Source organism: Bombina bombina, chromosome 1, assembly GCF_027579735.1.
Source record: "Bombina bombina isolate aBomBom1 chromosome 1, aBomBom1.pri, whole genome shotgun sequence".
In the NCBI taxonomy this organism is placed as follows: Eukaryota; Metazoa; Chordata; class Amphibia; order Anura; family Bombinatoridae; genus Bombina; species Bombina bombina.
Window position 1 is genome coordinate 762654097 of NC_069499.1, and position 13502 is coordinate 762667598.

General features: G+C 36.8%; 1 protein-coding gene across 1 annotated transcript in view; it reads right to left on the reverse strand.

The window, feature by feature from the left end:
* Positions 1-13194, reverse strand: part of LOC128645961 (phosphoglycerate kinase) — a 34175-nt gene extending 20981 nt beyond the window's left edge. The window contains exon 1 of the mRNA XM_053699328.1: positions 13088-13194. Within this exon, the coding sequence (XP_053555303.1) occupies positions 13088-13152 (65 nt within the window). The 5' untranslated portion in view covers positions 13153-13194. The remainder of the gene's footprint in view (positions 1-13087) is intronic.
* Between the last annotated feature and the right edge of the window lie 308 nt (positions 13195-13502).

Sequence of the window (13502 nt, forward strand, 5' to 3'; positions counted from 1 at the left end):
TGCAAATTTACAATTTCACAAAAATCTTTTAAATCCAATATTACTGGTTTAACTTATCAAATCACACATCGTCTCAATTGCGAATCTAAATATATAGTGTATCTCCTTAATTGTATTTGTGGCGTCCAGTATGTAGGGCGCACTATTAGAAATCTCCGTACCCGTTGGGGTGAACATCATCGAAATTGTAAAAATTGTAAAAAAACTAAAACCAACCATAGTGTCCCCAACCATTGTGAAACGATACACGACGGGAGTTCAGATATCTATAAAATTATCCCTATTGATCATGTACCACCTTCCACAGATTATGATCGTCTGATTAAACTCAGGCAATTAGAAACATATTGGATACACAAACTCAAAACCTTGTATCCATTAGGCTTAAACGCCAATGTAGATTTGGCAGCCTTCACATAAATTATCACTTTTATACAGGTTACATTTATATCTAATATGAGATTTAGCTTTTAGGGTCTAGTACATCATATTTTCTTATATTTTTTGATATACATTAACAAACACTACCATATGTTGATACCACTACATTATATCTCTCTTATTTCTTTTTCTCTTCTTTGTCAGTCTTCAATAATATATTGCATTAATGCAATTTAGACACATATAGAATATGTTATGTTTCCATACACTTATATTTATGTGTATATGCCCATGATGAGCATGTCCACATAGTTGTGTATATGTATGCACTTGTCTATCCGGTTCTAAACCTAATAGTCCAAGCACCTATATAGTTTCATATTATATTATATTTTACATACCTGATTTATATTATTTTCTACGATACACTATTTTGCACATTTCATCTTTTTGAATGTTTGATTATTCATCAATACATACACCTACAATTGTTTATATACATTCTGGATACACTTTTTAGTCTATTTGGTTGTTGTATATGATTGGAAACAATTAATAACATAATTCCCAAATATATTTCCGCCCCAATATATAACATAAACTTTCAAGATAGCTTTACCAATTTCTTGTTCGCCTAACATACAAAAGGTCCCAAGTTCGAGTCCAGTGGAGTTCCAAATATATATATACATATTATTAATCACATAATTCCTAACATATTTCTGCTCCAATATATAACATAAAAATAGCCCTTCAAGATAGCCTTATCAATTTCATGCTCGCTTAACATACAGAAGGTCCCAAGTTCAAGTCCAGTGGAGCCATAAAATAAAATATATATATACATATATATTTTTTACAATTTTTATATGTCACTTATTTATAGTAAGCATTTGTCACGAACATTTCTTTTTTAGTTTTATATTTATAAGAAAATTCCTTTTAGTTTGGTTTTAAAAATTAGAGTCATTTATTAAAAAGACCAAATAAGATTATCTTCTAGACATTGTGAGACATGTAGATCAATTTATATATTTTGTATCAATACTAATCCTTTTTGCAAGAAATTCAAACAAGACATAAAGGTATCCTTTTGATTTTTCCATTGCCTAGCACACATTAGGTCCTGGGTTCGAATCCAACCAGGAGATGAGATATACATATACACACATGTTAATATATGTCCAGTTTACTATGAGATATTTTATTTTTTTCCAGATATATTTGGTAATTGCGATTAGGGTTTTTTATATACTTTTTATTTAAGTGTTATCTGTGTGGTCACAATTGTTCAAACCAATTTATACAATGTATCAAAAGTTAAATGTTTTTGCAATTGCAACATTGTTAATAGAGTTGACCTTTTGTTTCAATTCCGGGTCACTGTGGGTTTAAATAGATCTCTATTGTTAACTATGATTATGCCTGATGAAACGGTCTGGAATAGACTGAGAAACGCGTTGCAAAATAAATACTGTTTGTTTTATACCACGACCCGGTATTTTTGCTTCTTTCCACGATCCACTTGTTTTTGAAACAGGACTTTTACCACGGAACCTTTCATACACTGACACTGTCGTTTTTGGAGAAAAGTCTCGGTGGCGTGAGTGCAGCAGGAGAACACCTATCAGCTTGCAGCTCACCTGGTCCGGCCATTGGCCCTGAAAAACGTGGGTGCTACTTTCTAGACGCCTATCTGGATTCCACAGGTCCTCTGGGTGAGACCTCCAGCGTACTGACTGCTGGAATTTGAATGTCAGCCTGCTTTATCGCACCTTATTCATTTAAGGTGCCACTTTCCTTGTGAGTAGTTTTTTGCACATCACTTTTATATTTGTTGTTTGAACGATTCACACTATGTTGGCGCCCCTTGTTTATCTTCCATTCTAGACACCCTGACCCATCGCACCGCGGGACACAAGAGGAGCACGCCAAACACCTGAACACATCACTGTTCACATATTAGGATTGGACACTTATTTTTTACATCACAGCAATTTTTGGGACATTGATAAGTACTTTTTTTATATATTTTACTAATCGCCACAAATATCATTGTTTATCTGTGATATCTGATTATTTCAATGTATCACTAATATTATACACAAATTGTCCTGAGCACTTGTTTTACACACAATTTATTTTCGTCATTATTATAATTTTTTACACATACCAAACACTGTGCTGTTTATAAAAAAAAATAATTTTTTTTTTTTTTTTTTTTTTTTATGCATACGGGTACAAACCCAATCATAAAGTGGTAGGTCCCACTTTGATAACCTGTGTTCCAAGCGCATCCTCTTAAGTTTTTTCCTCCTCAGGAATTTCTTTTTATATTATTGTGAAGGATTATGCACAGGCCATGTGTGTGTAGACCACTGAAACAGTAATAGATTTCTATGCAATTTGTTGCCAATACAAATTTATTGCAAAAAATGCTTTTAGTCAAAAATGTATACACTAAGCAATTACTCAAATTTCAAATTTTGACCATTATGTCTTATGATTAACAGATGGGTAGGATGTAAGCTCTCTTTTGAGACTGCAGTTAGTTTACAGCATGCCAGCCATATCTTGTATTACATTGTGATTCTAGTCGGCCACAGTAACACATTCAAATAACAAAAACACAGACAACACAGCCAAATGTTTAGCAAATATCTCCCATAATGCTCCAGGGTGTACGAGTTACTTCTGATGAGGTCAGAAGAAAAAAACAAAACAAAAAAAAACATTTAACAATTAATAAATCGCAATTTTGTCCCTGCTAAAATGGCTACTTTTAGCCACCAATCAGCAAGCAATACCCAGGTGCTGAACCAAAAAACATAATTTATGTAAGAACTTACCTGATAAATTCATTTCTTTCATATTAGCAAGTCCATGAGCTAGTGACGTATGGGATATACATTCCTACCAGGAGGGGCAAAGTTTCCCAAATCCCTCACCACACCCACAAATCAGTTTAACGAATAGCCAAGAAGTGGGGTGATAAGAAAAAAGTGCGAAAGCATAAAAAATAAGGAATTGGAATAGTTGTGCTTTATACAAAAAAATCATAACCACCACCGCCTCATGGACTCTTGCTAATATGAAAGAAATGAATTTATCAGGTAAGTTCTTACATAAATTATGTCTTCTTTCATGTAATTAGCAAGAGTCCATGAGCTAGTGACGTATGGGACAATGACTACCCAAGATGTGGATCTTTCCACGCAAGAGTCACTAGAGAGGGAGGGATAAAATAAAGACAGCCAATTCCTGCTGAAAATAATCCACACCCAAAATAAAGTTTAATGAAAACATAAGCAGAAGATTCAAACTGAAACCGCTGCCTGAAGTACTTTTCTACCAAAAACTGCTTCAGAAGAATAAAACACATCAAAATGGTAGAATTTAGTAAAAGTATGCAAAGAGGACCAAGTTGCTGCTTTGCAAATCTGATCAACCGAAGCTTCATTCCTAAACGCCCAGGAAGTAGAAACTGACCTGGTAGAATGAGCTGTAATCCTTTGAGGCGGAGTTTTACCCGACTCGACATAAGCATGATGAATTAAAGATTTCAACCAAGATGCCAAAGAAATGGCAGAAGCTTTCTGGCCTTTTCTAGAACCGGAAAAGATAACAAATAGACTAGAAGTCTTTCGGAAAGACCTAGTAGCTTCAACATAATATTTCAAAGCTCTAACATCCAAAGAATGCAACGATTTCTCCTTAGAATTCTTAGGATTAGGACATAATGAAGGAACCACAATTTCTCTACTAATGTTGTTGGAATTCACAACCTTAGGTAAAAATTGAAAAGTTCGCAACACCGCCTTATCCTGATGAAAAATCAGAAAAGGAGACTCACAAGAAAGAGCAGATAATTCAGAGACTCTTCTGGCAGAAGAGATCGCCAAAAGGAACAAAACTTTCCAAGAAAGTAATTTAATGTCCAATGAATGCATGGGTTCAAAAGGAGGAGCTTGAAGAGCCCCCAGAACCAAATTCAAACTCCAAGGAGGAGAAATTGATTTAATGACAGGTTTTATACGAACCAAAGCTTGTACAAAACAATGAATATCAGGAAGATTAGCAATCTTTCTGTGAAAAAGAACAGAAAGAGCAGAGATTCGTCCTTTCAAGGAACTTGCGGACAAACCTTTATCTAAACCATCCTGAAGAAACTAAAATTCTCGGTATTCTAAAAGAATGCCAAGAAAAATGATGAGAAAGATACCAAGAAATATAAGTCTTCCAGACTCTATAATATCTCTCTAGATACAGATTTACGAGCCTGTAACTTAGTATTAATCACAGAGTCAGAGAAACCTCTTTGACCAAGAATCAAGCGTTCAATCTCCATACCTTTAAATTTAAGGATTTGAGATCCTGATGGAAAAGAGGACCTTGCGACAGAAGGTCTGGTCTTAACGGAAGAGTCCACGGCTGGCAAGAGGCCATCCGGACAAGATCCGCATACCAAAACCTGTGAGGCCATGCCGGAGCTACCAGCAGAACAAACGAGCATTCCTTCAGAATCTTGGAGATTACTCTTGGAAGGAGAACTAGAGGCGGAAAGATATAGGCAGGATGATACTTCCAAGGAAGTGATAATGCATCCACTGCCTCCGCCTGAGGATCCCGGGATCTGGACAGATACCTGGGAAGTTTCTTGTTTAGATGAGACGCCATCAGATCTATTTCTGGAAGTTCCCACATTTGAACAATCTGAAGAAATACCTCTGGGTGAAGAGACCATTCGCCCGGATGCAATGTTTGGCGACTGAGATAATCCGCTTCCCAATTGTCTATACCTGGGATATGAACCGCAGAGATTAGACAGGAGCTGGATTCCGCCCAAACCAAAATTCGAGATACTTCTTTCATAGCCAGAGGACTGTGAGTCCCTCCTTGATGATTGATGTATGCCACAGTTGTGACATTGTCTGTCTGAAAACAAATGAACGATTCTCTCTTCAGAAGAGGCCAAGACTGAAGAGCTCTGAAAATTTCACGGAGTTCCAAAATATTGTTCGGTAATCTCCCCAACCTGTAAGACTTGCATCTGTTGAAATTACAGTCCAGGTCGGAAGAACAAAAGCCCCCTGAATTAAACGATGGTGATCTGTCCACCACGTCAGAGAGTGTCGTACAATCTGTTTTAAAGATATTAATTGAGATATCTTTGTGTAATCCCTGCACCATTGATTCAGCATACAGAGCTGAAGAGGTTGCATGTGAAAACGAGCAAAGGGGATCGCGTCCGATGCAGCAGTCATAAGACCTAGAATTTCCATGCATAAGGCTACCGAAGGGAATGATTGTGACTGAAGGTTTCGACAAGCTGAAATCAATTTTAGACGCCTCTTGTCTGTCAAAGATAGAGTCATGGACACTGAATCTATCTGGAAACCCAGAAAGGTTACCCTTGTCTGAGGAATCAATGAACTTTTTAGTGAATTGATCCTCCAACCATGATCTTGAAGAAACAACACAAGTCGATTCGTATGAGATTCTGCTAAATGTAAAGACTGAGCAAGTACCAAGATATCGTCCAAATAAGGAAAAACCACAATACCCTGTTCTCTGATTAGACAGAAGGGCACCGAGAACTTTTGTAAAAATTCTTGGAGCTGTAGCTAGGCCAAACGGCAGAGCCACAAACTGATAATGCTTGTCCAGGAAAGAGAATCTCAGGAACTGATAGTGATCTGGATGAATCGGAATATGCAGATATGCATCCTGTAAATCTATTGTGGACATATAATGCCCTTGCTGAACAAAAGGCAAGATAGTCCTTACAGTTACCATTTTGAATGTTGGTATCCTTACATAACGATTCAATATTTTTAGATCCAGAACTGGTCTGAAGGAATTCTCCTTCTTTGGAACAATGAAGAGATTCGAATAAAACCCCAGCCCCTGTTCCAGAACTGGAACTGGCATAATTACTCCAGCCAACTCTAGATCTGAAACACATTTCAGAAATGCTTGAGCTTTCACTGGATTTACTGGGACACGGGAAAGAAAAAAAATCTCTTTGCAGGAGGTCTCATCTTGAAACCAATTCTGTACCCTTCTGAAACAATGTTCTGAATCCAAAGATTGTGAACAGAATTGATCCAAATTTCTTTGAAAAAACGTAACCTGCCCCCTTACCAGCTGAGCTGGAATGAGGGCCGCACCTTCATGTGGACTTAGAAGCTGGCTTGCTTTTCTAGAAGGCTTGGATTTATTCCAGACTGGAGATGGTTTCCAAACTGAAACTGCTCCTGAGGAAGAAGGATCAGGCTTTTGTTCTTTGTTGAAACGAAAGGAACGAAAACGATTATTAGCCCTGTTTTTACCCTTAAATTTTCTATCCTGTGGTAAAAAAGTTCCTTTCCCCCCAGTAACAGTTGAGATAATAGAATCCAACTGAGAACCAAATAATTTGTTACCCTGGAAAGAAAGGGAAAGTAGAGTTGATTTAGAAGACATATCAGCATTCCAAGTTTTAAGCCATAAAGGTCTTCTAGCTAAAATAGCTAGAGACATAAACCTGACATCAACTCTGATAATATCAAAAATGGCATCACAGATAAAATTATTAGCATGTTGAAGAAGAATAATAATAATATTATGAGAATCATGATCTGTTACTTGTTGCGCTAAAGTTTCCAACCAAAAAGTTGAAGCTGCAGCAACATCAGCCAATGATATAGCAGGTCTAAGAAGAAGATTACCTGAACACAGAAGCTTTTCTTAGAAAGGATTCAATTTTCCCATCTAAATGATCCTTAAACGAAGTACCATCTGCCGTAGGAATAGTAGTACGTTTAGCAAGGGTAGAAATAGCCCCATCAACTTTAGGGATTTTGTCCCAAAATTCTAATCTGTCAGACGGCACAGGATATAATTGCTTAAAACGTTTAGAAGGAGTAAATGAATTACCCAAATTATTCCACTCTCTGGAAATTACTTCAGAAATAGCACCAGGAACAGGAAAAACTTCTGGAATAACCACAGGAGATTTAAAGACCTTATCTAAACGTTTAGATTTAGTATCAAGAGGACCAGAATCCTCAATTTCTAAAGCAATTAGGACTTCTTTAAGTAAAGAACAAATAAATTCCATTTTAAATAAATATGAAGATTTATCAGCATCAACCTCTGAGACAGAATCCTCTGAACCAGAAGTCATTAGAATCAGAATGATGATGTTCATTTAAAAATTAATCTGTATAAAGAGAAGTTTTAAAAGATCTTTTATGTTTACTAGGAGGAATAACAGACATAGCCTTCTTGATGGATTCAGAAACAAAATCTCTTATGTTATCAGGAACACTCTGAACATTAGATGTTGATGGAACTGCAACAGGTAATGGTACTTTACTAAAGGAAATATTATCTGCATTAACAAGTTTGTCATGACAATACAAACAGCTGGAGGAACAGCTACCAAAAGTTTACAGCAGATACACTTAGCTTTGGTAGTTCCAGCACCAGACAGCGATTTTCCTGAAGTATCTTCTGACTCAGATGCAACGTGAGACATCTTGCAATATGTAAGAGAAAAAACAACATATAAAGCAAAATTGATCAAATTCCTTAAATGACAGTTTCAGGAATGGGAAAAAAAGCCAAGGAACAAGCTTCTAGCAACCAGAAGCAATGAAAAATGAGACTTAAATAATTGAGACAAAAGAGTCGCCCATATTTTTTTAGCACCAAATAAGACGCCCACATTTGGCGCCTAAATGCTTTTGGCGCTAAAAATGACGCCACATCCGGAACGCCGACATTTTTGGCGCAAAAGAACGTCAAAAAAATGACGCAACTTCCGGCGACACGTATGACGCCGGAAACAGAAAAGATTTTTTGCGCCAAAAAAGTCCGCGCCAAGAATGACGTAATAAAATGAAGCATTTTCAGCCCCCGCGAGCCTAACAGCCCACAGGGAAAAAAAGTAAAATTTTTTTAAGGTAAGAAAAATGATTGATTCAAATGCATTATCCCAAATATGAAACTGACTGTCTGAAAATAAGGAATGTTGAACATCCTGAGTCAAGGCAAATAAATGTTTGAATACATATATTTAGAACTTTATTAAAAAGTGCCCAACCATAGCTTAGAGTGTCACAGAAAATAAGACTTACTTACCCCAGGACACTCATCTACATGTTTGTAGAAAGCCAAACCAGTACTGAAACTAAAATCAGCAGAGGCAATTATATATATATATATATATATATATATATATATATATATATATATATAATCTGAAAAGGGAGGTAAGAGATGAATCTCTACGACCGATAACAGAGAACCTATGAAATAGACCCCGTAGAAGGAGATCATTGAATTCAAACAGGCAATACTCTCCTCACATCCCTCTGACATTCACTGCACGCTGAGAGGAAAACCGGGCTCCAACCTGCTGCGGAGCGCATATCAACGTAGAATCTAGCACAAACTTACTTCACCACCTCCATAGGAGGCAAAGTTTGTAAAACTGATTTGTGGGTGTGGTGAGGGGTGTATTTATAGGCATTTTGAGGTTTGGGAAACTTTGCCCCTCCTGGTAGGAATGTATATCCCATACGTCACTAGCTCATGGACTCTTGCTAATTACATGAAAGAAATAGTGTAAATTAGAAATTTGCATGTTCTATCTGAATCATGAAAGAATAATTTTGACTAGACTATCCCTTGAAACTGAATGTTATAGTTATACACAAACACACAGAAGAGCAATTAACGGACAGTTGACTAGTGAGTGGCTTTAACATGCCTGCAATACACTGCAGTACAGAATATCTGCCATTCTAAACTGAGTCAGCTTCTGGAAAGGAAGTGAAGGTATTTGCCAGCATTAGGAGTGTCGTTGGACCACAGTCTCTAAGCTAGAAGCTGAATAAGAAAGATTCAAAGATGTTTGTGGCATTAACAACAAGACTTCACTATGCACTTGAGCTGAAGCAAACTGCATCCGGCAACCATTTTATGAAACCAAACAAGGCACCTCTTGCTTTTGTGCACGTCCTACACTCCCTAGAGGGGCCAACAATGTAAATTAAGTTTTCTAAATGCTGCAAATCAAATGGATTAAAGCATTTTGAAAAAAAGTTAGGTTACAGAATTTTCATTTTCAATGTTATGCAAAGCAGTCCTCAATCTGTGCTTGACACACAAAGGGCAACATAACTAAACACTAGGGGCATTATTCACTAGCTGGGCAATGTATTTCCTTTGAGAAAAGCCAGCTACCAACCATTCTCATGATTCAGATAGAGAATACAATTTAAAAAAAAAATCCAATTTACTTCTATTATCAAATTTATTTCATTCTCATTTTATTATTTATTGAAGATACCAAGGTAGGCAGCTTGCACATGCCTGACGCACTACATGACAGGAAATAGTGCTCCTGCTAATGTATAACACTGGCAAAACTGCTGCCATAGTGCTGCAGACATCTTTGCTTTTCAAATAAGGATAAGAAAACAAAGTAAATTGGAATGTTTAACATGTTATGTTCTATCTAAAAAAAATGGGGAAAAAAAAAAGTGTTATGTCCCTTTAACTGAACAGAAGATCATAAGCAAGAGACTATCAAGAGGCAATAACAAAGCTTTATTACTATATGCCCTATAGGTCACCACTTGTACATGCAAATAATTCCTTGGTTCCATGCTCTTTGAAACATGACTACAGTCGCTTTAATTGACTGAAGAGCAGACACTGTCCAAGACTCAGCTATCGTTTATTCTCCTAATCAAAGCTGAACAGAGATAAAAAGTAATCACTAATTAAGTCAGAACAAAACAAAAAGCAATGTTGTGAAAAATAAATATCACAAATAGCAACAGTACATGAGAAATATAGCTTACAGTATGGTCTTGCTTAGTATATAAAAGGGCCAAGGATCTGTAATCTGAGAAAGGGCAGCTTTGTGTTTTATAATTTATGAGTCACTAAGAGCTTCCAACCAATACACAGGAGAATGAAACAGGGATGTGCTTTAAAATTATAAAAAAAAGCACAAGAATTAAGTATTTTAAAAAAAAAAAAAAGTGCATGATAGCATATAAGTCGCAGATAACTGCTAGTTTAGATTGGCCCACTGACTGGACATTGTCCTATCAGCTGTGGCAGTCACATGACCCAGCTCAACAAATAAGCATATATTTTGCACTAATGTCCCTTTATGCAAACTATAAACAAAACAAAAAAACAGAGCAAGTGTTTGATATTATAGAATTTTAAACTTGAATCTGCCATAATACATGTTTTGCCTCAGAAAGCTTTAAAGTATGAAAGCTGCACTGCACAGGTTGTAAGATGACAAGCTCCGATCTCTATCCCACACTACCATGTGAGGAGCGCTATTTTAGGCTATAAAGAGATGCTAGGCAAAATTAGCTCACAATTTGACATGCCTGTGCATCTGCTTAGTACAGTAGGAGTACTGACAAAAACGTGTCAATGCAAAGACTGTCTACACTTGTAAATTGTTAGTCATGAAAGTCTTTTAACTCCAGCATGATTTTCAAAATGTAACTTTACTGCTTCAGATAGAACATGCAGTTTTAAACAACTTCCCCAATTGGGGGTGTGGTAAAGTTTTATTGGAAACGCTTAGACTTTAAAGGCTTTTTTTCCAGTTCTCCTCCAGTACACATTCTACAAAATCACCCCATTTTTAAATGTAATAAGGTGGCCTATAGGGGAGCTTAAATCTACTTGGAACATAATTAAAATGGGGATACAAACCTAAATGTAAATGCAATACAGCGGTCTATGAGGAGCAAGTAATATTGTGCAAGTGGTGACTCATTTACATGTGCATTGCAATTGTTAAAGCAGAGATGTAATTTATAGTATTTGCCCTGGAGAATATTCTGCATCATCTGTGACCTTCAATTCTTCTGAACTGCATCACTGTTAAGTGGAAACAAGTCATTGTGGGATTTTTAAATTTAGGCCACTTAAATGGATAACTACTTATATTTGGCTGCAGTATGTGCTACAGCTAGATAAGTTTAACAGAGTTTCACTGTTAAAGCATTTGGGGTACCAGTACTGTATATATTAACCACAACTCATTTCATCAATCCAAGGAAATACTGCACAGCAGTAGGTCAATAATTTTCCATAGAGCCTTATGCAATACTACACAAGGAATATATTTTTATTATTTTAAAGGGACATTCCAGGTTAGAATCCACATAGATGCAATTTCAGTTTTGAAAGAAAAAGAAGCATTTTTGTAATAGACACCTGATAGCAAAAATGCTTCTAGTAAAAGCTATAGTGTATTTAAAAGTGTAGTTGAAGGGACAGTAAATGTAAAAAATAAGGTTACATAACTCTGCACAGTGTGCAGAATTATGTAACATTATCTAAGCAACAGCTTTAAAAATCAAAAGATTTTAGCTGTCAAAGTTGCACTTGCCAGGTCTTTTCGGGAGCTTCTGATCAGGTCTGCTGTTTCAAAAGCGTTTCGCGGGCACAATGTCTAATCCCAGCATGCCCAATCACGCTATTGAACTGAATGTATCGTGCTCCCACTACCAGACCAGAGAGGGAGTGTGCTAATTCAGTTCTATAGTGCAAACTGGCGTGCTGTGATTAGACAGTGCGCCCACTAAGCGCTTTTAAAACCGAAGACCTGATCAGAAGATCCTGGAGAGGAGACCAGGTAAGTGCAACTTTGACAGCTAAAGTCTATCAAATCTTGATTTTTAAAGCTGTTGCTAAGATATTACATAAATCTGCACTATGTGCAGAATGACAAAAAAAAAAAAAAAAAAAAAAAAAAAAAAATTACATTTACTCTCCCTTTGAGAATGGATCATGCACCATCATATTTTAACAGCATTTGTTTAGAGAGCCTAAGGTGCTTGTACCATCTGGTAATGGCTTAATTGCTGATATAATACAAGCCCCACTAGCAATCTGAGCAGCTGTGGTATTTAAAACACTGGTGCACTGAGAATATCTAGCCATGCTTCAAATGCACATGCAAAGCAACGTGTTAACTAAAACAGTGATAATAAAAAAACAGCACTTTTACAAACTTGCATATATCAAATAAATATATATTCTAAGCTGTAACTATGTGTGCATTTAAATATTAACTAGAATGTCCCTTTAAATAAAAAGCCATGACACTTAGCACTACCCTAGGGTGGGTAATAAATGTAAAAACTGATTTCTAACAGTTTACACTCAGAGTAGAATCTCTGTTCGGCTCCCATAAGAGTTTTTAATGCCAATGTTTTATTTTATTAATACCTAGATACTTCAAATTAAAGCTTATGGTTCAAACTAGAGCAAATGCTACTGCTTTGCCAGACGTGCAAATAAATAACATTTTGTATGTAGAAAAAAAAATGGCACCCATCAGCTAGCTGGGAGCCTTTACAGGTGATCTCATACATTAAAATTATCTGCACCCCAGGTGTCAGGTTCCGGATATGGCAATAAACTAAACATTTCCACCGATTTTAACCAGAGGGTTAACTCATTAACGTCATAACAACCAAAAAATCTGTATACGTTATACAGAGCAACATCCTCCCTCTGCTGAACCGTTGCGTGCCATAATGCGTTTAATACTAGAACATTACTAATAGGGACATCAACCAGTGTATGCCTAAAGTATTTGCAATGAACTAATGAAGCTGAAAACATGTGTCAGACAGGCCCAATAAAAACTATTAATGTGTCGTCTCACCTCATCACCACCCGCTTCCCCTTCACATCCACCTTGTCTAGGTTCAGCTTGTTGGACAGAGACATGTTTGCAGCGGCTCCGTTAGACTGACAAATATGCAAGAGAGGTGTGTCGAGCGCAGGTCACCTTAACACTGCAGAGAGACCGCGCCTGCTCAATAGCAAGCAACCAATGATTAGCGACAATGGTTCACATGAGACTCTAGGCCAAATAACATTGGCTAGAAAAGCTGTCAAGATTGACAGTTTGAACACGCCCCTGAAAGGGGATACACAAAAGAGATTAAAAAGGGCGTGTTTTAAGAAAACTGACAGTTCAGAGAGAGACAGAGACTAGAGTCAGTACGTTGGTGTTTAAGAGATCACGTATTGCACGTTCTTTATACAAACTTGCTTATTAAAGGGACACTGAACCC